The sequence below is a fragment of the Drosophila mauritiana genome, chromosome X, assembly GCF_004382145.1.
Source record: "Drosophila mauritiana strain mau12 chromosome X, ASM438214v1, whole genome shotgun sequence".
Lineage (NCBI taxonomy): Eukaryota > Metazoa > Arthropoda > Insecta > Diptera > Drosophilidae > Drosophila > Drosophila mauritiana.
In genome coordinates, this window is record NC_046672.1 from 2400596 (window position 1) to 2426988 (window position 26393).

Consider the following 26393-nt stretch of genomic DNA (forward strand, 5'->3'; position numbering starts at 1 on the left):
TATGTTTAAAGATTCACTTTTTAATTTCAGGACTCGCATATTCGTTTAAAACTGCCGCCTATGAGCTTAAATGTAGTTTAGGATGCTTCTCTCTTGGGTTTTGTGTATTAGTCACATCTAGAAATGTACTTATTGCTAGATAGTTGGTTTGACTTAAACGTACATTAGGTTGCTTGGTAATTGAACTAATCAATTCGAGTTGCTGACGCCTGACGCTTACACTGCAATAAATAAATAACGCTATGCTACAGGGCTTGTTCGAGATAAAGTTTGGCCCCCGAAATAGTTCTATCAATAGTAAAAAAAAACTTAACATTAGTAATCCTACTGACTATCTGGCCGGCAGCAACGGGAAAAGTTTTACATTACCAATTACTTATACTTAAGTTTGTATATTTTCAAATTCAATATTTACCTAAAACAAAACAAAGCAGCATTAGCGTTTAACGACTTAGCTGCTTAGCTGTTTTTTAAACGTAAATTAAACGTTCTGCTCGAAATACATTTTAATGAGCTCAAAATGAAACCGAAATAGCGCAAAGTTACTCGAGCATATTAAACGACAGAAACTTCTGTTAATGGCAAAATCCCTAGCTTAATGGTTGGCCAAATTGATTGGTTTTTGGAAAACTAAACAGTACCGGGTGCCTTAAAGCTAATATTCGAGGGTTTTGAGCTGCTTTGCCGGCCTGTCCTACGATTACCTCAATAATACACATCTAGTTTCGTATCCTTAACTGTCTGTTTTTGGGGAACCACTTTCGCTTGACGCTTAGGTATATTTCTCCTCGTTGTGCTGCTCCGCCCACTAGTTCTGGTGCTCCTCTGCGAGTCATCACACCTCAATACTGTTCAGACTGCCCGACGATATGTTGTCCGTGTGGCTGCCCAGGCGCGTCCTCTTGATCATCGCCCTGCTCGGCATCGGCGATCTCTGGACCCTCGGGCTCCCTGGCACGATGGGTATGCCCACCAGGCCACCCGGATGGCCAGGGTGGTGGTGCAGATGCTGGTGGTGCGGCGGCAGGTTGTTGTTGTTGTTGTTGTGGTGGCTCAGGCCAATATTGAGATTGCTGTGGCTGTTGTGCACCTGCTGGTTGCCCGAGGTGCGTCGCTGTCGCCGCAGGGATGGGATCCTGGTCGGCGTGGGTGTGCCCTCCTCCAGATGAAAGCCCCCAGGCTGCTGGTGACCCCTGACACTGCGCTCCATCATCGGCGACGGCTGGTGCGTGGGCGCCTGTTGGTAGTAGGCCGAGTGCGGAGGCACCGGCGGCGGCTGCTGGTGGTAGTCCAGTCGCTTGTGCATCAAGGTGGGCGTGCCAGGCGGATGGTACGGCTGTGCGTGGTGAAGGCCATTCTGATGGAGGCCAGAGTTGTTCTGTGGAACATTAGGAGACATAAATTAGCAGGATAGGACACTAGGCGAATCGTTTCTTCATGAGTGAATGAATGACAATGTTGACAAAACAATATCGGCTGGAGGGGTTGGCTTATCCTGGTTGCGGAGGCGGAAAGGCAATAGCACATGGGAGTTGTATGCACAAACTGCCAGCAAGTTGATGTTGTCAAAATTGGTATACAGTTTTCATTTGCATTGCTATGCGCCCGTGTGCTATTGTTTTCGATTGCAGGCTTACTTGGCCAGCGCCGTTTGCTGGTTTCTTGGGCAGCGGAGGTAGCGGCTTGCTGGGCGCCTCCAGCACCGCGTTCGGAGCATCCAGCTGCTCCTGGTCGTGTTTCTGGGGAAGATTCAGTTTAATTGCAGCGTCGCAGGCCTCCAGCGTTTCGCAGGAGGACGAGGCAACCGCCGGTAGCCCCTTATCATCTTCGTTTCCGTCCTCATCCTGCTGCTCTTCCGCGTTCGACCGCTCCAGGGCTAGATCTCTGGCCATGCAGTTGCCATTTCCATTTCCATTCGCCAGCGGCGGCAGGAAACGCAGCTCCATCACGTTGCGGTTCTGGAACATTGGACGCTCAATTGGCAGGCGAATCTCGACGAGATTTGGCAGAGTAACCAAGCGAAAGAGACAGAGACAGCGAGAGAGAGGGCAAGCGAGACAGAGATACCACGTTCGAAGGGGTGTTTACAATTTGAATTTGAATTTTGACCAACCAACCAGCGAAAAGTTTTGGATGAAGCTGTGAAAATTGGGCTCGAGTTTAGACCCGGAAGTTCATGGTTTACCTTATCGGATGCCGTTTCCTGGGCCATCGGATTGGGCGTAATGTTCATCCTCGGAACCACTCCGTTGAGGCGCCTCACATCGCCACTCTTGTGGTGGCCACCAACTCCCAGGACGGCGGAGGTAACAAAGTCCGCTTGGATGTGCTCCAATTGCGGTTTGTTCTCATCTGTGGATGCAGAGATATAATTTGATAAGTACGAGGATATCCCACTCCATTAAGCTGGACTTACCCTCCGGCTGAGAGTTTTCACGTCTTTTTAGGCAAAGGCAGACCAGCAATGAGGCGATGAGGAGTAGTATGCCTCCGCCAGCGGCACCTGCGATCAGTGGATATAAGGAGTTCTGGTGCTGTTCCACTGCTTTATTGGCTGGCACTGGCGTGGCAGAAGATGAAGCTGGTTGCTCGTGGGTTTCTAAAAAGGAACACAAGTTAAAACATATTTCAAGTCCATCATAGCAAACCTGAGCTGCACTCACTTCTGGTCCTCGCTTGTCGAATAGCACTGAATTCAGAGGCTGCGTCGGAGTTGAACGATTGCAATTTGAACTCATAGGGGGTTCCTGGACGAAGGAGGTCTATCTTAAAGCTCCTGCTTCTTCCGCCATCCACCGTGGCCTTCAAATACTCCGCTGCTGAGTCCGCTGGCCTATAGTAGGCATAGTACCCGTCTATATCCTCGTTTTGAGTCGAGGATACCAGGGACCAATGGAGCACCACGGCGGACTCGGAGAGCGTCTCCACCGCGCGAAGTTCTGGCACTGGCAGATTCGACTTGGCCGTTCCATTCTGCAGGAAGAACTTGAGGGAGGTGTTGCCCTCCTTGTTGTCGTTATTGGAGTACACCGCCACAATTCGGAAGCGGTAGTACTTGCCGGCGGTCAGTCCTCTAACGGAGGAGGTGAAGTTCTTGGGCGGATTGCCCATCTCATACTCCCTGTCCCTGTTCCGCGCCCGCCAGTGACTGTTCCCCTGGCCAGGCCCGGATCCGTGCGCGTTTCCGTATGGAATATTGTCGCTGGTCGTCTGCCAGTTCTCCCTTCGATTTTTTCCGTCTCCCAACTTGCGATACTGCACCTTAAAGAAGGTGATCTGGAGTCCAGAGTTTTGTGGCACACTCCAGCGCAGCATCACGGACTCGTCCGAAAGCCGGGTGACATTGGGTCGCGACGGAGGCACCATGCTCGCTGTAACAAGCGTTTTTATTAGGTTTAATTTAATTAATTGTTTTGTTGAGGTTTCTGTTTACAATTCTGAACATTTGAATATCTGGCGTTGCCAGACCAGACCACCGATATACATTTTCATATAAATCGATGGTAAGGAATAAGATCGGATAATTGCTATTCAGAATGATCATGAGCACTAAATTACTGGTGGAATAATAAATTTATAGATTTGAAAAAGTAAATTGTTAAAAATGCTGCAGAAGCTATCTTGTTAAAATTAATTGTTGATAAGAAGACCAACATTATCGATAGATTAGTGAACAGAATTTAGAGTACACACGATATCGATTGGTATCGAAACTGCGGCATCGATACCAACTCTCGTATATCGCAGCGCTTACCAGCTCTGACATTCGAGTGAAAATGTGTGCGTGTAAGCGATTTATTTATTGAGCGGCGACTCTCGGGCGTCCTAAGACTTTTTTATTTATTTATGTAAACCAACGCGAGCCGAATCAAGTGCAATATAGAATTTGCGGCTGCAAATCGGGTGAAAGGGGTAATATGACGGCGACTGACGCACACTAACACACGGGCGCGCGCGCTGCTGCGTCTGTGTGTGCGTGTTTGTGTGCCAGCCACTACTGTGTGTGTATAAGTGTATACATCGAAGAAGAAGCAAGGACTCAAACTCAAGTGAAAAACTCAAAACAAACTCAAATGTCGGCGCAGGGAGAAGGGGGCGGTGCTGGCGGAAGCGGCGGCGGTGGTGCTGGTTCGGATGGAGGCGGCAATGCTGGGCAAAGCTCCACGGGGAGTGGCACAGTGGTGGTCACCAACGGAGGCAATTCGTCCGCCAAAAACCAGCTGCCGCTCACCCCGCGCTTCACCGCTGAGGAAAAGGAGGTCCTGTACACCCTGTTCCATTTACACGAGGAGGTCATCGACATCAAGCATCGCAAGAAGCAGCGCAACAAGTACTCCGTCCGAGAAACATGGGACAAGATCGTCAAGGACTTCAACTCGCACCCGCATGTGAGCGCCATGCGGAACATCAAGCAGATCCAGAAATTCTGGCTTAACTCCAGGTGCGGAATAGTGTTTATGTGGTCGGAAAATGTTGCTAGAGTAGTATAGGTTCCACAAATCCCACCTCAGCAAGAACTAGCTTTCAACTCATTATCTTGTTATTTGTGATTTTCTGTTTAGACTCCGCAAACAGTATCCGTACAGGGATGGCAGCTCCTCAAATCTCAGCTCTGGTAGTGCCAAGATCAGCTCCGTATCCGTGTCCGTCGCGTCAGCGGTGCCACAACAGCAGCAGCAACAGCATCACCAGCAGCATGACAATGTGAAGGAGGAACCCGAGTACCAGATTAGTCCCGATGCCTCCGAGCACAATCCCCAGGCGGACACCTTCGACGAGATCGAGATGGATGCCAACGATGTGAGCGAGATCGACGAGGACCCGATGGAGCAGCAGCAGCAACAGCAGCAGGAGGCTCAGGCCCAAGCCCAAGCTCAGGCCCAAGTGCAATCCGCCGCCGCCGAGATGCAGAAGATGCAACAGGTGAACGCGGTGGCAGTGGCTGCGGCGGCGGCGGCCAATGCCACCATGATCAACACCCACCAGATAAACGTGGACCAGATCAGTGCTGAGAAACTGACTCTGAATGATCTGCTGCACTTCAAGACAGCTCGCCCCCGCGAGGAGATCATATTGCAGATTAAGCACCCATCAGAGGCTACCGGTGAGATTGTACACCCTTCTTAAAGATCCCCTTCAAAAGCTAAATTGTTCCTTTTCGTTTAGCCACCCAGATCCACACCATACCCACCCAGGCGCAGCAGCATCCAATGGCCACAATCACCGCCGGCGGCTATAATCAGCAGATAATTAGTGAGATCAAGCCGCAGCAGATAACTTTGGCCCAGTACCAGGCTCAGCAGCAACAGCAGGCTCAAGCGCAGGCCCAGGCACAAGCACAGGCTCAAGCGCAAGCTCAGGCACAGGCCCAGGCCCAAGCACAGGCGCAACAGCTTGCCCAGCAGCAACTTGCTGCCGCTCAACATCAGCAACTGGCCGCCGCCGTCCAAGTGCATCACCAGCATCAGCAGCAACAACAGGCGGCCGTTGCCGTCCAACAGCAACAACAGGCAGCAGCGGCGGCGGCGGTTAAGATGCAACTAACCGCCGCCACGCCAACGTTCACCTTCAGCGCCCTGCCCACAGTTACGGCTGCTACGACGGTGCCCGCGGCGGTTCCAGTGCCCGTGGCCACTGCATCATCGGGATCAGCGGCGGTCAACACATCAACAGCCTCCTCCGTGAGTATCAACAACACCAGCCTCGGCGGAGGAGGGGGAAACGGAGCCACCAATTCGTCTGCTGCCGCTGCGGACAGCTTCGAAGAGCGAATGAACTACTTCAAAATCCGCGAGGCCGAACTGCGCTGCAAGGAGCAGCAGCTGTCCACAGAGGCCAAGCGCATTGAGCTCAACAAGGCGCAGGATGAACTCAAGTACATGAAGGAGGTGCATCGACTTCGAGTCGAGGAGCTCAGAATGAAGATACGCATCCTGCAAAAAGAGGAGGAACAGCTGCGGAAGTGCTCCAATTCATGAGGTCTGGAGGACATTAGCGACGCCGACGGTGACGATGATGAGGAGGACGCGGATGCCTATTTGGATCGCTTCAACACTGGGGGCTTTTAATTCGTTAGTTTTAGATTTTAACAACCATCGACCTATCCCTATCCCAATTCCACTTTCCACCTAGATTTTTTTGTTTAGGTTTTTTTTCTAGTTGTCGCGGGGCGGGGGACAGCGGTGCGACTTTAGTCCATCGCTGGCCAGGATTACCGACTAAGCCATCATAAATTGTAAATCGCAATCAATCAATTATACAGACACGCAATTATACAGTGGGCGTGGCCAGCTAATCCACGATGAAATCTTAGCATGTTAAAACGTGACTTTTTTTTATGAATTCCAGCCGAATCGAATCGAACAATGATTCACGAATATTTCCAACTGATTCGAATGCATTCACAACTTCTGCTGTTTGGGTAATTCCCATAAAATGTATGGATTTGCACTCACCTTTAAACTTTCGCCTGCCGCTCTTGTTCTTGGAGCCCACAGAAGGAGTTGACGAGGTGCCCATTCCATTGTTGGATTCATGAACTGGCCACACGGGAACTCCGCCAAGTGGTTCGTCATCCTCGCCGGTGATTTCCAGCGGATTCACGCGCAGTATGTTTCCCTCGCTTGTCTGCAGGGCGTTGGGAAAGTTAATTAGAACTGCCTATCCAATGAGAACCCTACTCCAAGCTTACCTCTCCCAAAATGTTCTTTGCGAAGCACTGAACCACGCCAGCGTGACGCTTTTGAACTCGCTTCAGCTGCAGGCTCCGGTTATCCACGACGGCCTCCGGATCTTTGGTGGCATCCTCACCGTTTATGAGCCAGTAAATATCGGGTTGGGGATTCCCCGAGGCGGAGCAATCCAGCAGCAGAGGATTGCTCTCATTTGTCAGAGTGGCGGCCGGTCCTCTTAAGATCGTGGGCCGCTGCAAAACACTCAACTTGATGGTGTGATCGATGGGTGGTGCAATGCCATTGTCCAACATGCAGATATAGGAACCCTGATCCTCAGGCTTCACATCGGTGATTTGCAGGCCGTAGGACAGGATGGTGCTTCTGTTATTATAGATCTCAACCACATTGGGACTACTCCAAATGACTCGGGGTCGTGGGGATCCCACGCCAGGACACTCGAGCACCACTGTTTCTCCGGGACGAGCTGAGTATTCGGTGGGTGGACGTTGTAGAAAGTACGGCGGTGTCCTATCTGTGTAGTCCACTCTTAGTTCAATAGTTTGGGGGAGCCTAAGTTCATCGCCTGTTATGGAATTCGTGGCTACGCACGAGTAGTTACCCGCATCTTTGGCGGTGACCGTATCCAAAACCAATGCCCCCGCAGCGCCAGGCAGCAGCTCCGACTGAGGTAGCTTCTTTCCGTTTCTGTAGAAGCTCCAAATAGCCGGCGGATTGGATATGACGCTGCCGCAACGAATGAGCAGGCAGTTTTTGGGCGCCACGCTCCAGCGGATGGAGCTCCTGGCCCCCATGGATCCCTGGCCGACGTCCAAAGCAATCGAGACCAAGGCCAAGCGGGCTGGCGTGGAAGCCAGTGCACCTGGGCCATACCAAGCCACACACTGGTAGTCCCCAGCCGTTTGGGCACTCACATAGATGCGCAGTCTCCAGGCAAGACCATCGCTGCCGCTGGTCACGTTATAGCCAGCCGAGGGTCTTAGGTATAGATAGGGATCCGAGGAATCACTGCGTCTGAACCGCCACTCCAGGCGATCAGGTTTCAGATTCAGCTCGCACTCGAAGACCACCTCATCTCCCTTCGGGGCCACCGCTGATTCGGGAGCCCTCTCGAACAAAACGCCCAAGGTGGTTGCCACGGAGGAATTACTGTCACTGGCTTGAAGTGTGTAGATACACGTTGTCATAAGGACCAGTAGAAACACAACTAGCCTGATTTCAGTCATTGCGAAGCAGATCCTACTCTGAAATAGACAGACAAGAAGGGTTTCGATAGGTTAGAAAGATAGTCCCGATACGCATATTTATTTTCGATGGACTATCCAACTCAGCTAGATAAATCAATTCCCCCATTCCCAATCCTATTCCCATAGTAAATCTAGAGAGAGATCTCTAACCATTTGACAAGCGAGGAATGCGACGGAGTGGGTCTTGGACCCTACTGTACCATTCAACCTGCTCCTTTCTCTGCTGCTGGTACTGGTGCTGGTGCTGATGCTTCTGCTACTGCCCCAACTGCCACACAAGGGGGCGTGGCAACGGAAGCAGTCGGGCCAGGCAATGTGCCATTTAAACTGGAGCTCCAGCTCCGCGCACCCAAGGACTCGACGTCCCGGACCCAGATTGTTAATGGCGTGTCATTATTATGAGCTGCAATGCCCTGCCCTGCCCTGTCCAGTTTCTCTGAACGGGCAGCAAAGCAGGAGGCGGACGGCTGGGGATCCAGAACGGGTTGGTCGAGCGTCTGGCCTGCGACAGTTTGGGGGCCCTCGATTTGAAATTTAAACGATGCCACAACACAAAAGCGCGCGCGGAATTCCAGGAAAACGGTCGCCCTGTCGTTAGGCATCCACCTCGGTCCTGCCCCCGGCTACTCCCCCAGCTGCCCCCTGCCTCCACGATTCTCTACAGATAAAAAAATTCAATGTAGCATTAGCAGTACTCGATTCAGCATTTTACAGGCCTAGATACGGTTGTCTAAACCTTTTCCTAATCGATTTACTTTGATTTGGGGGTATAGTTTGTTGGCCTGACAACCAAGACATGACAGTGATTCAGCTAAAGGTGCCGTCATCATCATGTCGTAGGGAAATCCATTAAAATCCAAGTCAACCACACCACATGCAGGTTGTTCCCTGTGTAGCAGTCCCTGCAGGGAAACTCCTGATGCGCATAAATCGCAAAGCGGCTCCCATTTGATAGTCATTATTGGTCCGAAGGCGCGTGCAGCTGCCGATGTTGCTGTTGCTGTTGTTGGGGCTGTTGCAGATGTTGCTGCTGGTGGTGGCCACTTGTTAACCCAAGGAGCAAACCGGACTGCCTACACACGAGCAATCCAACAGCAACACGGAGTCGAAAACCAGCTCGCCGCCGCTGATTTAAAACATCTGACAACAAAAGTAAAGCGCGAAATTGACGCAGGTTTCTGTGCCTGCCCCGCACAGCAATCCGCATCCACTTGTTGCTGTTGCCGCAGCCGTTCCTGTTGCTCTTGCTCTTGCTGCTCGCTGGTTGCGTGTGTTGGAAATTAATGCGCATTCCTGGGCCAAGAGCAACACAAGCTAAAAAACCCCACAACGACTGAAAACTGAAGCAAAGGAAATGAATGGGGAGCGCTGCAAGAATCCATAAAAAGTTGAAAAAGAGTCAACAAACCAGCAGAACGAAGAAGTCTGGGACAGATGCGCTGCACTGGCCCACACAGAAAGAAAAATGCATTTCGTATGGTTCCGTGCAACATATCGAAACGAAAGTGGAAAATAGATTATTTGCCCAGCCGGCATCTATATGTATGTATGTATATAATAGCCACCTCTGTTAACTGTCAACCATTGTGGCCAAAATAGCGCAGACAATATGTTGCTAGTTCCCAACACGACGTCCATTGTTGCTCGTCTGGCAACATGCCGTCGCTGCGTATTACCAACTATTACGAGCTGTGCAATCAAACATTGATTGCCTCCATTGACAACATGCAATTTGTGTTGGCCACATAGCGGCAACTAGCTGCAACTAGCAATAAACACCTATTAGTTGGCTCTTAATGGGCAACATGTTGCTGCTGTGAAAATCGCAAGTCAAAACACATGTGGCCAACAATTAAGCGATTGTTCCTGGTCACAAAGAACACTGTGTTCGAGCTGAACATTATTATGAAACGGCAGCAACATGTTGCTGGCTGCTGCTTGCAACAGGCAACAGTTGCTAGACGATTGTTGCCGCAAGCAGATGTTGCTGCCGTGCATTATTCACCATCCCAGCCAAATATGGCCAATGATCTTGGATCGCTGTTTATGGTTGTTGCTGCCTCTGCTGTTGTTGCAGCTGTTGGCAGCACAATTAATTGGTTGTTTGTTTTCGGGCCAGAAGTTAATTTGATTAGCCGCGGACAACGCGACAGCCTCCTTTTGTTGACTCATCCGGCGATCTATTCACGGACATCACAAGGCGCGACTAAGAAGGGTTATAAATCAAAGCGGGATGCCAAATTAAAAGGCATTAATTAATGGCAAATGAATATGTTGATCGACGTCTCTTTCGTCTTCATCATGAGCGCAACCACCGGCGGTACACTGTGCAAAAGGAACTATGCGCTCCCTTGCCAATATGATTTATGGTTATCACTCGTAGAAAGGCCACGTTTTTCCCCTTCACTAATGGCCCAAAGCAATTTGCTATATTTAAATGAAATGACAAGCACTTTGGACAGTGCACGTGTTTATATTAATCCAAAGCTGATCTCTTCTGAATCAACCATGTTGATTAAGTCGTTCGCCTCCTTGCCTAGTTTTGAGATATATATGGGAAGATTATGAAATTCCATCGGGCCTATTTTTCAATGTGTACTATCTTAGTGACTGTCTGTTTGTTTGCCTGCCAGAAATTAGCATAAAACTGTTAGAAAACCCATTCAGCGATGGCCTGGGCGTGGCGCCCGGGGTTTGAGACAATTGAATTGAGTGGCGGAAGAGTGGAGGGTCTTCACATCTGGGGAGGGTCTCATGTCTCATGTCTCAGGTCTCAGGTCTCGGTTCTCAGATCTCAGATCTCAGGCCTAAGACCGTGTTTAAGTTCATTAAATAAGTGCGAGGCGTAACGAAGGAACATCCACGATGGTGGTTTAATTTATCCATATGAGTGCTGTTGTCATAAGAGAGGTGCCCCTTTCTCGAATCCCATTCCCCTGATACCCTGCTGCACTTGGCCATTAGCCGCGGCAGTTAACAGCTTGTAAAACACTAACACCTGCTACAAGTTGTCGTTGTTTTGTGGTTGCTGCTACACCGGGTTCAATAAAACCTGAGAGCCAGTTCATCATCATCATTGCGATCATCAGAAACAGTTGCTGGCAGAAAAGGAGCAATAGAAAAATCACGAACCACAAAACCCCCAATCACAGTGGCAGATGATTAAGGCAAACACATCATGGGTTATTAAATTCCGCAAGAGAAAATTATGGTCTACTTATTGGAACAGTAGTTTTTGCAGTGTCACCCTTAAAAGTCATCTTCACGACGGTGATCTTAACAAATAATTAACGTTGAATTATCTTGGGTGAATTTTAAACTCCACTTTGCTGGAGAAAAGGCGATCATATTATTATTAAGGCTTATTAAAATCAAATGTCATGACATTAATTCAATTTGAAGCCTGGCCATTATGTGACTGTAATTTTCTCCAGAACTCTGTCCACTGTGGCCGGTCTCCACTGTACGCTCACACACACACACACACACACAGGCGGAAGATATCGGCGAAAATTCTTTAGCAATGGAACCTGTTTTGCCAGCCGGAGAAGAAGCAGCAGCTGAAATTTTTTTTTAAGCGCGACCGGAACCGGAGCCCAAAAACAAGATGCCAAGCCACACACACACACACACCAGTATCCATTAATACCAATACACACGCACGCGGAGAGAGAGACAACAGGAGCGCTGTGGCGCCCAAGAAGAGGGGCCTCTAAATCAAGCTCATACGTGAAGATGTGGCGCCCAACGTGGGGCATTAAGGTCGCGACCAAATGGGCGGACCGAGGAGACAACCGCAATGTATACATTTTGACGCACATTGTAACGTTTTAAAATGCATTTTCTCTCAGTGCATAGCCTTTTTCCAGGGCACGTTAAGCGCCAGGGCGGTGGCGTAGAAGGTGAAGAAACTCGCATGTAAACGAGTTCGAAATCTGCATTCCACCGACAGCCAACAGGATTTTCTACTGCGGCTAAAACGAGGATGATCACCATCATGATCGTCTTCGAGGTCATAATGATCCCGATGAAGAAGCTGGATGGGTTTGCCCCACCTGTTGCTGTTGCAATTCTGTCTTGAAACGAAAAGGAATGGTGTGGTATAGAATGGAATGAGTTGAGATGGGATGGGATGGAATGGCATGAGATGGTATAGGACGACATAGGATGGGGAACACAACCCCACAACCCCTTTTCATCTGATGGGTCCAATATATTTTTCAGAAGGTGCGTGGGCTCCAAAAACGAATTGTATGGGCTATGAGCCAGAGCCGAAAGTCAGTCTGAAGTTGAGTACTGGAGTGAGGGTTATATGGGTGCGGAATCGAAGCTGCACGCCCACCAACTAAAGTTTCGAGGATCGAGGGAACCTGGGGATGCGATCATATTTTGTATTCTTCTCTCTAATCGCGTGGGCGCCGCGGTCAGGATTAAGATTAGCAGTAAGTTACCTTTTGTACCCTTTGTCACTTGCTTATCCCTCCGTCTCGTTTTCCCGCTGTCTTGCTGTCTCTTTCCAGGCGTATCTGCTGCTTTAGAACTGCATTCTGCAAATAAGAGAAAAAGGTCGAATCAAAACACACATAAATATTGAAAATAGACGACACTTTTAATGAATTTCAAAATAATTGAGGCCTAAAGTGGCACAAAAATGCTTGGCGACAGCCAAATAAATGCGAAGCCTATAAATAACCACAAAACTGGGAGAGTGAATGGGTAAAAAAGAGCTGACACGTGCGTGTGAAGAACACTAGAAGATGTTGGGGTTACTCAGCAACTTGGGAATACATATGCTTTTCAAATCATATGAACTTAAAAATGCAAGTGAAGTAAAGTTAGTGAAACCGGAATTAACTTATATACATATACTTATTTTATAGATGCTAGAAATCAAAAAATGTATTAAAAAACTTGGTAATCGCAGTCCATTAGACTAATTCCCGCTGCTGAATGCCCACCGTACCTGGGGCTAAGAAGAAAACTCCCCTTCGGTGTTTGCCTGTCCATTTAAAAAGACATAAAACTAAGACTACGACTGAGACGGAGGCAGAGAAATGAAAATTCCCAAACGAACAAATGTCATAAATATCCCGGGAATCCAAATCTCCAAGCGAGTGGCTAAAAATTATGCCAAAAAGAACATAAATAATAACGAAAGGAGCGCGAGAGGAGGTGAAGTCTTTCGATTTCCATCCAATACTCTTAATAAATTTATGCGATTCTCTCACTTTTCTCTGGAACTTCGCCCACCCACCCACACACACAGTTGTTGGGCCATAATTTTTCTAGAATTTTTGAAAAGTCGCCAAGTCGAACAGGGCCCCAAGCACAAAAAATACAAAAAAGTTAACAACGTACAAAAAATGTGAAAGAGAACAATAAAAATAAAACGAGCGCCACCCCAAAAGCGTCTGTTGCATGTATTGCTATATCGGTGTGTGACAGTTGTCATTTTTCATAAATATTTTCCAATTTCCCCAAAGCCAAGTGAGAAATTAACGACGAAAACAGACACAAAACAGGGAAATAAACTCGGAATGCCATTTGCAGATCCGTAGAATTGGGCAATAGCGCGGCAGGTCTTCAGGTGGCGATCTCCAGATTCTTCACAAATAATTTCATAACTTTAATGGCGCTTGTCAGTCATCATGAGGCGATAATGGCAGCAAATAGAATCAAGTTTGAGTCGTGATAAATAAATTTGGGGTTTTATGTGCGCCGACTTAAGTGAATTCCATGAAATGACTGCTTTTAAATTAATAACTTTATCGCTCGATATTTAAAATGAGCCGACTTAATAAAGGCGAGTCAATTTGAATATTTGCACAAACCCCAGCTGAGTTTCGAACAATAATACACTTGGACCTTCCAGAATCCATTGCGAGCATGGTCTTTTCACTGAGTGCTCACTGTGCTTTTCATACTCTCGATGTACGATGTACAGACGCAAATATCGTGTTTCGCAGCGGCCTTTTTGCAGAATTGGCGGCACTTCGGCAAGACAGCAACATGTTGTTGTGCGGCTGTCGCATGTTGCTGATGTCGCTGCGGCTGATGACTCACTTTCGGCTTTTTGTCGGTCAGCGAATTAGAAATCGGTGCAACTGCATCCAAATAAGTGACAGCGAAGCTTTTTTACTTGACACCGGGGCGCTTCGAGTATCTCGCAGATGTGCCACTGCCGCCGCGCCGCCTCGCCGCCTCTTACTTTTGCCATAATTATTGTGCAGTTTCACTGCCTTGTCTCTCCCTCTCTCCCTTTTCCGCATCTCTTGTTATCATTATTATTAACATTGGCCACTATTAGCCGCCCTGCAGCGAACGACATTTGAGCCAATTTTCCCGCTGCTCGCATTCCGCGGGTGAAAGCCATCGCCTCTCCATCGACATCGACATCCACATTCCCATTTAAATTTACGTTCACATGCACATTCACATTTCACAGCAATACGCGCCATTCTGCCAAATGCAAAATGCAAAATGCAGAAAAAGAGACTCATATAAAAATAAGAAACGACAGTCTGAAAGGAAGAGGGCTGCGTTTGGGTGGCGAAGAGGCGAATACCCTGCGAGCATGAATAAATACCGAGTCATACCATTATTTGCAGTTTTCCCGCCCCTGGGCACACTAAAAGTGGGTCAAGTACAGTAATTCCCATGCCTTTTCTAGGTTCGAAAGCAGCTTGGGATTGACTACTTGCGCCACCTACTCTCTAACAGGGTACTAACTAGTCTACCGAGCATGCTTGCAAAGCATGCTTCAAAATTTATGCGTTGCCTGATTTGAGGGGTACGTCCAGGGGAAGGATTGGGATCTGGGCTGGGGGGAACTGGGCCTTCAGATGGCTCCGATGGGTGGCTCGAGTCCAGTTTTGAATATCGTTCAATTTGCGATCACCCCCCTCGGGGCTCCCAGCGTCTTGCTCTGTGCGGTCGCATTCCTGGTTTTCCATTCCTGCTTTTTGGCTCATGGCAAGTCTTATCCATTTTCGATTGCCCCCAAAGTCCCGCGGTGTCCCTCATTTGCATGCCTATTATAAATTTTTCAAATACTTGTCTTGGGCTGCCCTCGTTGTTTTTTTTTTTGTTTTTTTATGGCCCACCATGTTTAGTGATTGCTATCTTTGTCATTGTTGCTTTTGGATTCGTTTTTGTTGGTGGGGCCCGGCTTTTCGCTGCAATTTATTTGATTTTCATTGCATTAAATTTGCGCCGTCTCACTCTTTGCTTTTGTTTCCTGGCGCTGCGTTGCCATAATTTGTTGTCTCTTTTCTGCCTTGCCTCGATTCTGATCTTGGAATTTCAATTTGCGTTTCGTTTCTTGGCTTTTGCGCAATTCGCCTGTCTGCATTCTGGTCTTCTGGTCTTCTGGTTTTCTGGTCTTCTAGTCTTCTGGTTTTTCACCTAACAAGCTTGTCGAGCCATTTATCATAAACATTCGTCAGCTGTCCCACGCCCCTTGGGGAAATTCCTGCCCCGTCATTAAGATATTTTTGTTTTTGGGCTTTTCCATCTCTATTTTCATGTCGCCCTGCAGCTAGACTAAAATGCCGGCCTCTGAGGTTACCAAACGATCTCTTCTAGTATTCCCCTTTGCACGTACAGTGTCGGAAAAGTTTCCTCAAAAGCATATCCACATCGCAAGCTGTGTTTTTTTTTTGTTAAATATTACATATAGGTAACCACCAGTTTTTTGTCCGTGTATCCCAGCAGTCGGTTTATTATTTCAAGCTTCTGCGACCGCTTTCCAAGCGCTTTTCATCGGAGCTGAGTACATGTGGGCGCCCTAATGGTCAAAGATTAGATTTCCCCGCTTTCCCAGCCTGCTCACCCCCTTCCCATTCGCCTAATGGGTCTCTTAAGTCGCTTGGGCCGCCTCTCTGCCCACACAAACTCTGGCAAATTGCGCAAATTAATATGAAATTCATCAGCGGCAAAATATCAACTAATTTGGCAGCAAACAGGAAATGCAAGTCTCTCGCATGTGGGGCAGACGAATAAAAAATTATCTATTTTTTCGCACGACAAAAACGCCCAGGCGGACAAAAAAAGAAAAGTGAAAAATGAAAAACAAAATAGAGGCAACGGCAGCACACCTAGAGCTTCCCCTCTGCGCTCATGGTAATTTTTGATCATACAGCCGCCGCTTTTCGCCTTCACTTCCCATTTTCATTTTGCCACTAGCCGGGTGGCATCCAAATTGCCCCACTTTTGGCTGCCGTTTGGCTTTTTCTGTCGGCTGCTCCTCCTGTTTCCCGGGCACAGTGATCGCCAGCTAAGATGATTTTGGGTCTTGGAGTGTCAAATACTGGGACTGCTTGTCCAATAGGCAATAGTTACAATAGGAAAGTTGGCACCAGTTGCATAAATTCATATATGAAATTATTGTTACAACAAGAATTGTGATCAGGAGAGAGTAGAATTTATACACTGGGTTGGGGCAATCACTCAACTCCTCTCGTCAGTTGGGGACACCTTAATTTGCGTCACAATTTTCGACTCACTTTTTTTTGGGGAGGGGGGCCCTGTTCCTCTTTTTGTTCGGGGTAATTTAAAACGCGCGCCAAGTTCTTCGATTACCTGCGGGTTAGACAATGGTCACCATTTCCCATTGTTGGTCTTCCCCGACGTGGCCCCTCTTCGAAAGCTCCCTTAATACGTTCATTAATTTTAATTATGCATAAATAGTCGGTGTCAAAAGAACAAGGAAACAACAATGAAAATCGAGAATAAAATGACCAAAAATGTTGAGAATAAAGCATGGCGCATAAAACTTGATACGAGCAATATTGAAATATATTGGGAGTGGCAGGTTTGGGGTTCGCTGTAAGGCACGCGATTCAGCAAGGGGGAGGGGGGTAGAAGCCGGGCAAGTGCCAAAGGAACTAGACGACTAGCAGATACCCTCTGCCTGCCACGGCATCAAACTAACGGAAGAGCAGTACATATTTATGTGCCATGGATTTCAGAGGAAGGCACCCCACACATATTTTCATTTCTGATGGAACTGCAGCCCAATTGCCCAAATCATACCCCTTAAAACTGAAACTGAAACTGAACTCTGAGTCTGCCCACTCACTCACTTGGAAAAGAGGAACGTGCAGCGGTGTCGACTTACAATGCCATACCATTCCCGTTCCGTAAATTCGCGAGGCACTTTTCCCTGGGCAGACTGAGATCTGAATCCAAGCTTCTCGGGCGGCGATTTCGTCATCGATGGCCAGTCGAAAATGTATGCTGGCAAAATAAACTCGAAGATCACAACAACTCAATTGGTCTGGCCAAAAATAAACAAAACGTGCAATCAACGAAAAGAGATGCAAATTAATTATGCAATTAAGCACGCGTCACTTTGCTCGCGGTTTCTTGCTTTTGCTTTGCTGCTTTGCTGCTTTTTGTCGCATTAATAAGCATTTCCACATGAAAATTGTCAATTGGTATTTTGGCCAAGATAGTTTAGGATTAATCAAAGAAGTGACCAGATCATGGTAGTGGCATATCACCAAAAGATGGTTCGTAAGACGCGAGATGCAATGGCAATGAGGAGAAGTGAAGATTTCCTTCCTTTCTTTCCGTCTCGAGTTGGTTTCCCATGAAAAATGCAATTGATGCAGAAATTCAGACACGTAGGCGCAATGGGGCGTGGCAGACAGAAATAACACAAGCAGAAAGTGGCGAAGGAGGGGAGGGAGAAACGGGGAGAGGAGCAAAGCGGAACGGAAGAAGAGCCGGGTTACGAAATCTGTGGGGAGCGAGCAAATAGATTCGGATTCTACAATGTAGAATCTACATCACATGTGATACATTTGATACATTTGATACATTTGAGACCGCCCATCTATGGAACCACATCCCCACACCCCTTCAGCTAACCACCCACCTGAACCTGAGGCGGCTCCGCCTTTGTAGCGCTCTTTTTTATTGTTGTGCGACCGCTCTTTCGGTTTTATTAGATCATATTATCTATTTTCGGGTACGACAAATTTGTAATTTAGATCAACCGGCAGTGGCGTCGCCCCAGTGGGGACTGTTCGGCGGCCTGCCTACCGTTATGGGCTTTTAATTAATTGGCATTTTGGCATTTAATTGAAGCAAACGCAGCTTAGCGGTGCGTAAAAGGGGTACGAGTGCTAGAAGGGGTTTCGGGCTCGGCGATTAATGGGCGGGCTGGCCCACATTTGTGGCCTAACTGCTTGATTCAATTGATTGAATGATTGAACATTGTTGGGCGCTTTTGATTTGACAAACAAGTTCGGGGACGGACTGTGTACTGTACCATGTGGATGGATCGTTTTCGGTTCAGTTTTCAGCTTCTTCTGCTCGGTTTGCCTTTCACATGAAATGCAATAAACCCAATTTAATTTTTGTTTTTATTTGTTTCGCTTATTTACTCAAACGGTCGGACGGACGTACGTGTGTGTGTGTTTTGGCCCACACCCCCTGCCCAGCCCAGCCCACCACTCCACTCCACTCCACTCCACTCCACCAAGTAAGCCGCAGGGTCGTAGGGATTTCTTATCAGGCCCCGGAATCAATGGACAACAATCTTTTTATCACGTAACAAGAAGAGAAGGCAAGACAAAAAAAAAAAATAACTATGCGTACGGAAAGAAGAGTAATTTTAAAGTACAAACAGAAATTCTAACCTTTTGGGGGTTGAATGCTCCGGATTTCTTTCAACATCTTGATACCCCACTCCCATTCCGTTTGGGGATAGTACAATGCGTTCCTTTCAACGAGATTGCTACCCTTTCGGTTTTTGTTTTTTTATCAATTTTTCAATACTGTGATATATTATTTATGGTACCAAGCACTGGAACATGGCGTTGAGATCTTCAACTCCTGTCTGTGTTCACCAATTAAATATTTATTGAGATAAGCGTAAGTTATATTTCTTTGAATATGGTTCGAATTCGTCATGGATTTCTTAAGTCCGGAAATGGCTTTTTATTTTGCTCAAAGGAGATCACTCGTTGGGCAAAATGCTGAGGGGAGTAGTGCGGTCTAGCCAAAAGTCGGAAACAATTAGCCGGGGAACGGAGAAGGGAGTTCGGGGAAGTAGGGGCTTTGGCTTTGCTAACTTCTGATGCCCAGTGATCGCGGTAAGCGATGCCTTGGAATGCAGTTCGGATTTCCAGTGAAACAAGACGGGAAGAAAGAACTCGGTGGAGGTGGAGGTGGAGGCAGGGGATTCAAACAGAGACACAATCGATGAAAAGGTTACCCTGGGTCTGGACCCGCTCCTCCTCCTACTCCTCCTCCTCAGCCTCCTCTTCATCCTCTTCTTCGTTGGTATGCGCTTCAAGGTGAACCGAAGACCAGGGACAAACTACTAAATTCGAAACAGGGGGAAGAATGACAAACGTGACCGTGGGTCGTCTCTCCATCTATATCTCTCCCTCTCGCTCTGTCTGGCCCTTATGCAAATGCGGATGCAGCAGCCACTGTTTGGAGCCCCTTTTCATCTCTGTCTGAACGCCTACCTTTCCTCTCCTGGCCTACGGTTGAGCTTGGCTATGGTGAACTGTTCATCGTCAGTACTCAGTTGTTTATGCGATCGAGAAAGTCGATTGTTTCTGCCATACATGTATAACTCGCATTTGTTTGGGAGTTTCTTAGCCAGTTCCCACTGTGTTACATTGTTTGTAATGAAGCAGTTAAGAATGCAGCCTCTATTTCTGTCTCTCCCATCTACCTCTCGTTGCCAGGTAGCTAGTTGAAGACCCCTCCCCCTGGTTTTCCTACGTGGGCGACGGATACCCCTTTACCCATTCCCCTCTGCCGGGTTTTGAACTTTGTGCGGCGTCTGTTTATGAATGAAATCCGTTCGAGCCTCTTCCAAAACTCTGCTACCATTTTCCCGATTTCCATGAATGAACGTGCGAGCGAGCGCAGGGCAACTTTGTGGAGCTGCTGCAGCTGGCGGGAATCGTAGTTGAGGGTTCACGGTTCAATGCACATGCAATGCAGATGCCAAATTAGCTCACTCCCCACACCACGCCACCCACTTCACCCATTTCGATTCGATTGAGTGAGCAAATTGATCCTCCAATTAGGGAAAATGGGGAGCAGAGAAATAGACCTCGGGCATTAGGGGCTCCCCTTGGAGCATGGCTCTCGAAACGGGTGCAAAAGGTTAAGCTCGCGGGTTAAATGTGTATCGGTACCGTTACGGAGTTACTGTTACAGATTTTGCCAACACATTCGCTCTTCTGCTAATCACTTCTCTAAACCGGTGCAAGACTTTCAAAAAATCAAATGAAAGAAAACCTGAGAGAAAGACAAGAAAATACCAGGCTGGAGCAATCTCCCTCGTCTCCGTCCTCAAAATGCTTGCTTTCTACTCACGCAGCAGCAAACGTAGGTAGTACCCTGTTAACTTGATCGGCTGAGGGGTATGCCCGAACTCAAGGGTCTCAAGGTCTAGCATAACTAACTTCCTTTTGGTGGTCGAGGCCTCAGGCGAGACTTCAATTAACTAATTTTTGGGCAAGGTCAACCCTACAATTTTAATGGCAAAACCTAGAGTAAAGACGAGAACTAGTGAGCAACAAGGTTGTGACCCTGCCCAAAGCTTTTGAATTATGAACTATATGATCTTCATACATCAATTATAACCCATTATCGAACCATTCAACAAGTATCCCCAAGTATCCATTATCCTAAAGACCCGATGTGGAGGAAAGTTGCCTTCGTAGGTATCACATAGTTGGCATATGGCGTCTCGGGAGCCTTAACTTATTTCCACATCTGGCTTATCATGAACGCTGATCTATGACTCGAGCTGGCCTGCGAATGGAGCTCCGATCTTGGATCTCGGATCTCGGAATGGAACGCTAGCGTTCGCCGACTTGGCTTCGAACTCATTTTCTAATTGCCCCACGGTGGCCGAGGAATGTCTGTCTATTCATTCGCGGTCTCCTACTCTTCATCTTACTGCTCACTCTGGTATGTTTATTTCGTTTCGTTTCGTTTTCCTGTTTCCACGCAGGTTTAATTACCACATGGAGGGAGCTGCGAGACGTGCAAAGTTCGAATCGGCAATGGAATCTCGGTTTTCAGCATTTGCATGGATCCCGATCCCCCGAGATCGCTTGAAATACCGATCGTCTGCTATTTTAATTGAGTTCACAAATGCCCTGAACCGAACCCCATTCACAGCTGGCGATCGACCCCCCATCTCTCCCCCCTCCGACCCCACGCCCCTGACCCTGAGGAGAGAAGTGCTTTGATGGCTAGTTAGTTAGTCGGAAATCAAAGCAGTTCGATTACTCAATATTTTCACAGGGCTGGTGGGAAATTAATACATCATCGTGGCCCCAGGCCTCCCATCCGAAGACCCCAAACCCACTCGCCCCCCTCCATTTGCTTCCCCTCTGCAGAGGGCTCTAATTAAAAACTGCTTGAAGCAGGTGTGCGCAGGAAAAAAGGGGAAAGCGTTGCTCTAATCCATCAAACAGTTTCGGCTTCATAGAGGTTCATTGATCAACCGATGTTGTAATATATGTATATATATCTATTCAGCGGACTAGGAACATTTAAAGCACGCATTTACTCAAGTATTACAGTTTGGTCCAAAAAGTGTCTAAAAATTTCTTTCGAAATTGTTTCAATTCATTCACAATTTTCCCTAAGCCGATATTCCTAGATTTCCTTTGTCAGTCCCCTTGCGATCTGAAGTGAACCGTTTAAAATCGGCTTTATAGGCCAGACGACTCATTCCAGCCGATCTCCGGCGAAGATATCAACATCCGCACATCCCTCGGAGGTTCGTCTCGGAGCACACTTGCCGGAGTTCCCGAATCACTGAATCACTGGGCCACTGGGCACGACGAAGGCAGGGAAAGAAGTGAGGTGGCTACCTGGGCATTGTTACTGCGATTCTCTACCTGTGTCAATGTCAGACTTCAGCGCTAAATTGTCGCTTATTAAATGTCTCTCGTCCCGCCGACGAGCCACTTTATCAAAACTCCTGAGGGCGGAGATACATGAGATACATGAGATAAAGGAGGAAATGGCGGGCGGAGGTAGCCGAATTCCACGTAACCGTAGTGTCGTCTGCGGCCCATTGTCGAAAATTATGACTTGTTTTGGGATTGGAGTGCAAATAGCCCACTTCCTGTCTGTCTTAGTCCGCCTCAGTCTGCGCTCTTTCTCTGTCTGCTGTCCCGATCTTTCTTCCCAGTCCATCTACCCCCTGCCCACTGAGCCGCTCCAACGTGGCCGTTGTCATTGTCACGGACCGCCGATGTCTCCGCTGATAAGAGGTGCTCATGGAGGGGGGGTGCAATGGGGGAGTGGGGTGTGGAACATTTGTTTATGCACTACCGTCTTTGTTTCTGTTCAAACTACTGCGGTTAGTTCTGGATTGCTGGTGATACTGGTCATTGCATTGGATGCAGTCATATCGTCAATAGGAATAGCCTACTTCCACGAGTATGTCGCCGTCGTATCGTCCAGAATTTTAACTTCTACTAGGACACTTCGTAGCTGACCAGGTAGAATCCAAATTCCTATAAACCGCATAAGCAGAGCAATTGATGTGGTCAATCCCAGGCGATGTATTTAGTGCGATAAGCTGAAGATCTACGTGCCTGGGACGCACCTCATCCCCATTAAAGGCCGCATTTCGGGATCTGTGGGAGTGGCATCACTCAGAAGAACATATGTGATCACATTACGTTGGCGGCTTGTAATGTGCTTCCGTTTTGTGCTCCCCGCTCCGCCCCTGCCCCTGCTCCTGCCCCCGTTTAGGTAGTTATGCTGGTAACCACTCTTCTTTGCCCTCATTTGTCTTCTTCGTGGCTAATTTACCCAGTGATGCAAAGGCGCCGCATAAAAAGAGCCAAGATGGGCCAAGATGACTACTCCCAATCCCAATCCGAATCCGAATCGGAATCCCGGCCAAATCAGCCTGCAATTACACTTCCGCTGGCGGAGAGCGAAGATCACAAAAAGGCAGGGAGAAACATAGCCCCTCGCCCGAACGAATGCCTCCCATTCATGCCGTCTCCGCGTCTCAGGCTCATTCACAAGATTCAAAGTCGAGACGAGAGTTCAGCCATTCATTCATTCACGTTGATTGCCACCTTTCTCGATATTTTTTTCTCCTGCCCCACGGCAGCCTCTTGTGCTCCAATGATTAGTCTGTGCTAATGAACAGGCGGCGGCTACCTAGCAAAAAAAAAAATACAACAAAAAACGATGAAGGGAGGCGGGGCGGGGGAAGGTATCCATGAAGTCCAAGACCAACAAAAAAAATCCCAAAGACACAAAAACGCCGAAAAAAGAGCGAGTAAAAGCGAGGCAAAGCTGCAAGAAAGCGGCAAACAAACAGAAATCAAATCCAATTTATGTTTTCAGCATTAATCATAATTTCTTGGGGGCCCATTTTTTTGGTGTGGCGTGAAATAATTTTTATGCGCCGTTTTTACGGAACCCAAAATCGAAATCGAAATCAAAATCCCAAGGGGAAAAGGTGTCAATGTCTAATTTTGTGGCCAATGCACTCGGAGCATTCTGTTTCCCTCATTATGATGGCTATGGCTGTGGCTGTGAGGTTATTGCCTGAATGTGGGCTGGATGGAAACTGGATCAGTGGATCAGTGCTAATGGGGTGTGAGAATCGATCGCGGACGTTTTGGCCATGAAATTCGAGCGCACAGAATGGGAAACAGTGCCCGAGATCAATTGGAAATGCGTACAACTTGAGTTAAGCTCTTCATTTGCGGAATGAATTAACCCCAACCACTAAATCGCATGCCTGGGTGGGCTGTTCGATTGATGCAATTTAGATGCTTGCAGCAGGATCGAGACCCTTTACTGTCCCATCCAATTATCCCGTTTTATGCTAAGCCATTTCCCATTGATTCATTGCAACACGATGATTCCCCCAGTGAAAAGGACCTGGCTAGAGCCATGTTTCGGATCGGTAGCTAGCCAGACTATAGTCTACTGGAGTGGACCCCACATCGAATAGGGCCCTGGGTTTCGGGGCGGGGGTTTCGTTGCTGGGCCACTTGAAAAGCAATTTTTTGAAATTTATTTTCCATTTATCGCTTTATTTATTTTCTACCTTCTTTCAGTGTGGCCCTGTCGCTTTGCTCCCCTCGTCCACAGTTCACCTGGTCTATCTGCTTATGCGATTAGAGTTGCAGCAAAGGAGCCCAGGAAGATGACGACGTGGATGGTACAAGATTGGGATTGGGACTGCGACTGGGAATGGGAATGGGAATGAGAACGATGACGATGACGGCGATGATGGTGATGATGCTGCTCGGCGTGTTTATTTTTGTTTGGACCGAGAGACCTTTTTGTTTGTCTGCATTTTCGACGACGAACAAGACGGAGCAAAGGAACTGTGTCTCAATGGGCCACAATCGAAAGTAATAATGAAATCCCATCAACAACGAGACAAAGGCTCTCTGACCATTCCGATTCCCATTCCCTCGCCCTTTCCATCCCTTTTTTGGCCAGCAGAATGAGAAGACGACGACACTTGGCTTGATTTTTATTGTTGGGCTTTTCCCCCGGCCCTTTGATTTATTGTTAGCGGGAAGGGGCTGGAAAATGGGAATGCTCTCCGGTTTCAGGTTTGGCATTGGTATTGGTTTTAGTTTTGGTTTTGGCCAAGTGTCCGGTTCCCTGAATGCATCTATGTATCTCTATCTCTCTTCTCCCAGATGATCTTGTTCTGCGACCAGCTGCCTGTTGCATTCCGCTCGCTCACCTCTTGCCAATGGCAACAGAAATGTGCGTGCTTAAGCTACAGGTGGACTTGGCAACAGACGGACTGTGGAGACTGTGGAAACTGGTGGTAACGTACCGCGCATACAACAACAAAAAACTCTTGAGAAAAGTTAAGAAGGCCATAATAATTCAGCAAAGAATTATAATAATACTGGTTTCACATACTGGGCTAAGGATCTCCACATTACGGAGGGTCCACTGTAGTTGTGCAACCTCTCCCGATCCCCCATCCCATTCCCAACGTGGGGTTCTATTCTGGTGCACGGCACATAGACAGTTCATTAATGTTATCAACGAGCAAAAAGGGGAATGAAGGATGGTCTTGGGACCCCTGCCACCTCGGATGACAGGTTTGGTTGTGCACTTTTCTGGTTTATGTACGCGCTGGATTTGATGTGCAACACTTGTTGTTATTTTGTGATTTTGTTGGGGGCCCGCTGACACATAAGAGTAACGGCAATTGGCAATTGGCCATTGGCCATCGCCTGTTGGCCAAAAAAGGACATGGCCACATGACCATCGCGAAAAACTTGTCAACTGGAATCGATCGATATGGCAGTGGTAACTGCGGGGAAGGGGCTTTGTCTGATTTACCGACATTTACGGACTGCACTGACCAGATGAACTACTTTCGAGCCACTGGCCACTGGCCGCTGGCCATTTACCGTTGCAAAACTCACCTGTTGACTGAAACCTCGAAGGGCAGCTAAATCCTCTATCCAAATCCAAATCCAATTCCAATTCCAATCTGCACCACTTGTCGCACGCTAAACGAACGGTAAATATTTTGATTAGATTTTGATCACTGGTCGCGGCATTCTTGCGATTTTCCCATCACACAAGAAGCAGCAGTAAAAGAACAATGAGAGCCGAGAGGAAAGGCAGTCCAAATAACAGAAACCCATTAAAATGTTATGGCATTTTCAAAGCCTTTCGAACACACACACACACACATGCACACACTCGAGAACAGGGCGATTGGCATCGGCTTAAATCGAATTTCTGGGGATATGGAGATCACTTCTCGACGGACATTCGGCAAGTATTGATGTTCCGCCAGGGCATAATTTATAGTTATTAGGTGTTTCCTACGCGACGCCGCTGCCTTTTTAGCCGGTTGCCGTTATAAAAATAAAAACAAACTTGGCACACGCACTTTTCTTGCTCTCGCTCGCTCCCTCTCTCTCTCTCTCTCTCTCTCTTTCTTTGCACTTCCTAATTTGAATGCACTTCAAGGGCAGCCAAACCGGCACTCACAGGGATTTAGAACTGGCAAAAAAAGGTAAACAAATAACCGTTATTAGCACGACGATTTTATTTTCAGATATATATTCAAATATATCTCTGTTATAGTTTCGCGCAGACTCCGCACACACGTCTTTCTTGCTCGGCGGCGCGAAGCGAAGTGAGCACAGTAACGTCAATGTAGTATTTATATCATTTCGTGCATACTTTTGGGCGCGCTTCGAAAATCATGATGCGAAAGAGAGAAGAGTTGCAATAGAGAAACCTAAAGAGAATATTTTGAAGTTGTCTTCTCTCTTCTCTTTGAATCGTAATTGAAATCTTCTCTTCTCCTACAGTTTTGAATTTGATTGATCGGGAGAGGGCCACTCTATTTTGATATTACAAATAACGGAAGTAGGAGCTAATGATTGTTGTGAGCATACTTTTTATAGTTTTATAATGAGTATAATAATAAATA

At 47.6% G+C, this 26393-nt stretch overlaps 2 protein-coding genes across 4 annotated transcripts; one reads left to right on the top strand and one right to left on the bottom strand.

The window, feature by feature from the left end:
* LOC117146417 (interference hedgehog) lies at positions 1-26088 on the bottom strand. Of its 3 annotated transcripts, none has more exons than XM_033312616.1 (10): positions 25946-26088; positions 25369-25455; positions 12391-12486; positions 6692-7936; positions 6456-6627; positions 2664-3371; positions 2417-2599; positions 2186-2352; positions 1638-1958; positions 1-1378 (listed from the first exon to the last, which is right to left on the bottom strand). In XM_033312616.1, the coding sequence occupies exons 4-10, from the start codon at positions 7916-7918 to the stop codon at positions 836-838; spliced, it is 3321 nt and encodes a 1106-aa protein (XP_033168507.1). In that variant the 5' UTR covers positions 7919-7936; positions 12391-12486; positions 25369-25455; positions 25946-26088; the 3' UTR covers positions 1-835. The 3 variants fall into 3 exon arrangements, with proteins under 3 accessions (XP_033168507.1, XP_033168508.1, XP_033168509.1); XM_033312617.1 differs by lacking the exon at positions 25946-26088 and adding an exon at positions 25845-25903; XM_033312618.1 differs by lacking the exon at positions 1638-1958.
* LOC117146418 (regulatory protein zeste) lies at positions 3740-6323 on the top strand. The gene is made up of 3 exons (XM_033312620.1): positions 3740-4441; positions 4563-5104; positions 5167-6323. The coding sequence occupies exons 1-3, from the start codon at positions 4074-4076 to the stop codon at positions 5976-5978; spliced, it is 1722 nt and encodes a 573-aa protein (XP_033168511.1). The 5' UTR covers positions 3740-4073; the 3' UTR covers positions 5979-6323.
* Positions 26089-26393: the final 305 nt, after the last annotated feature.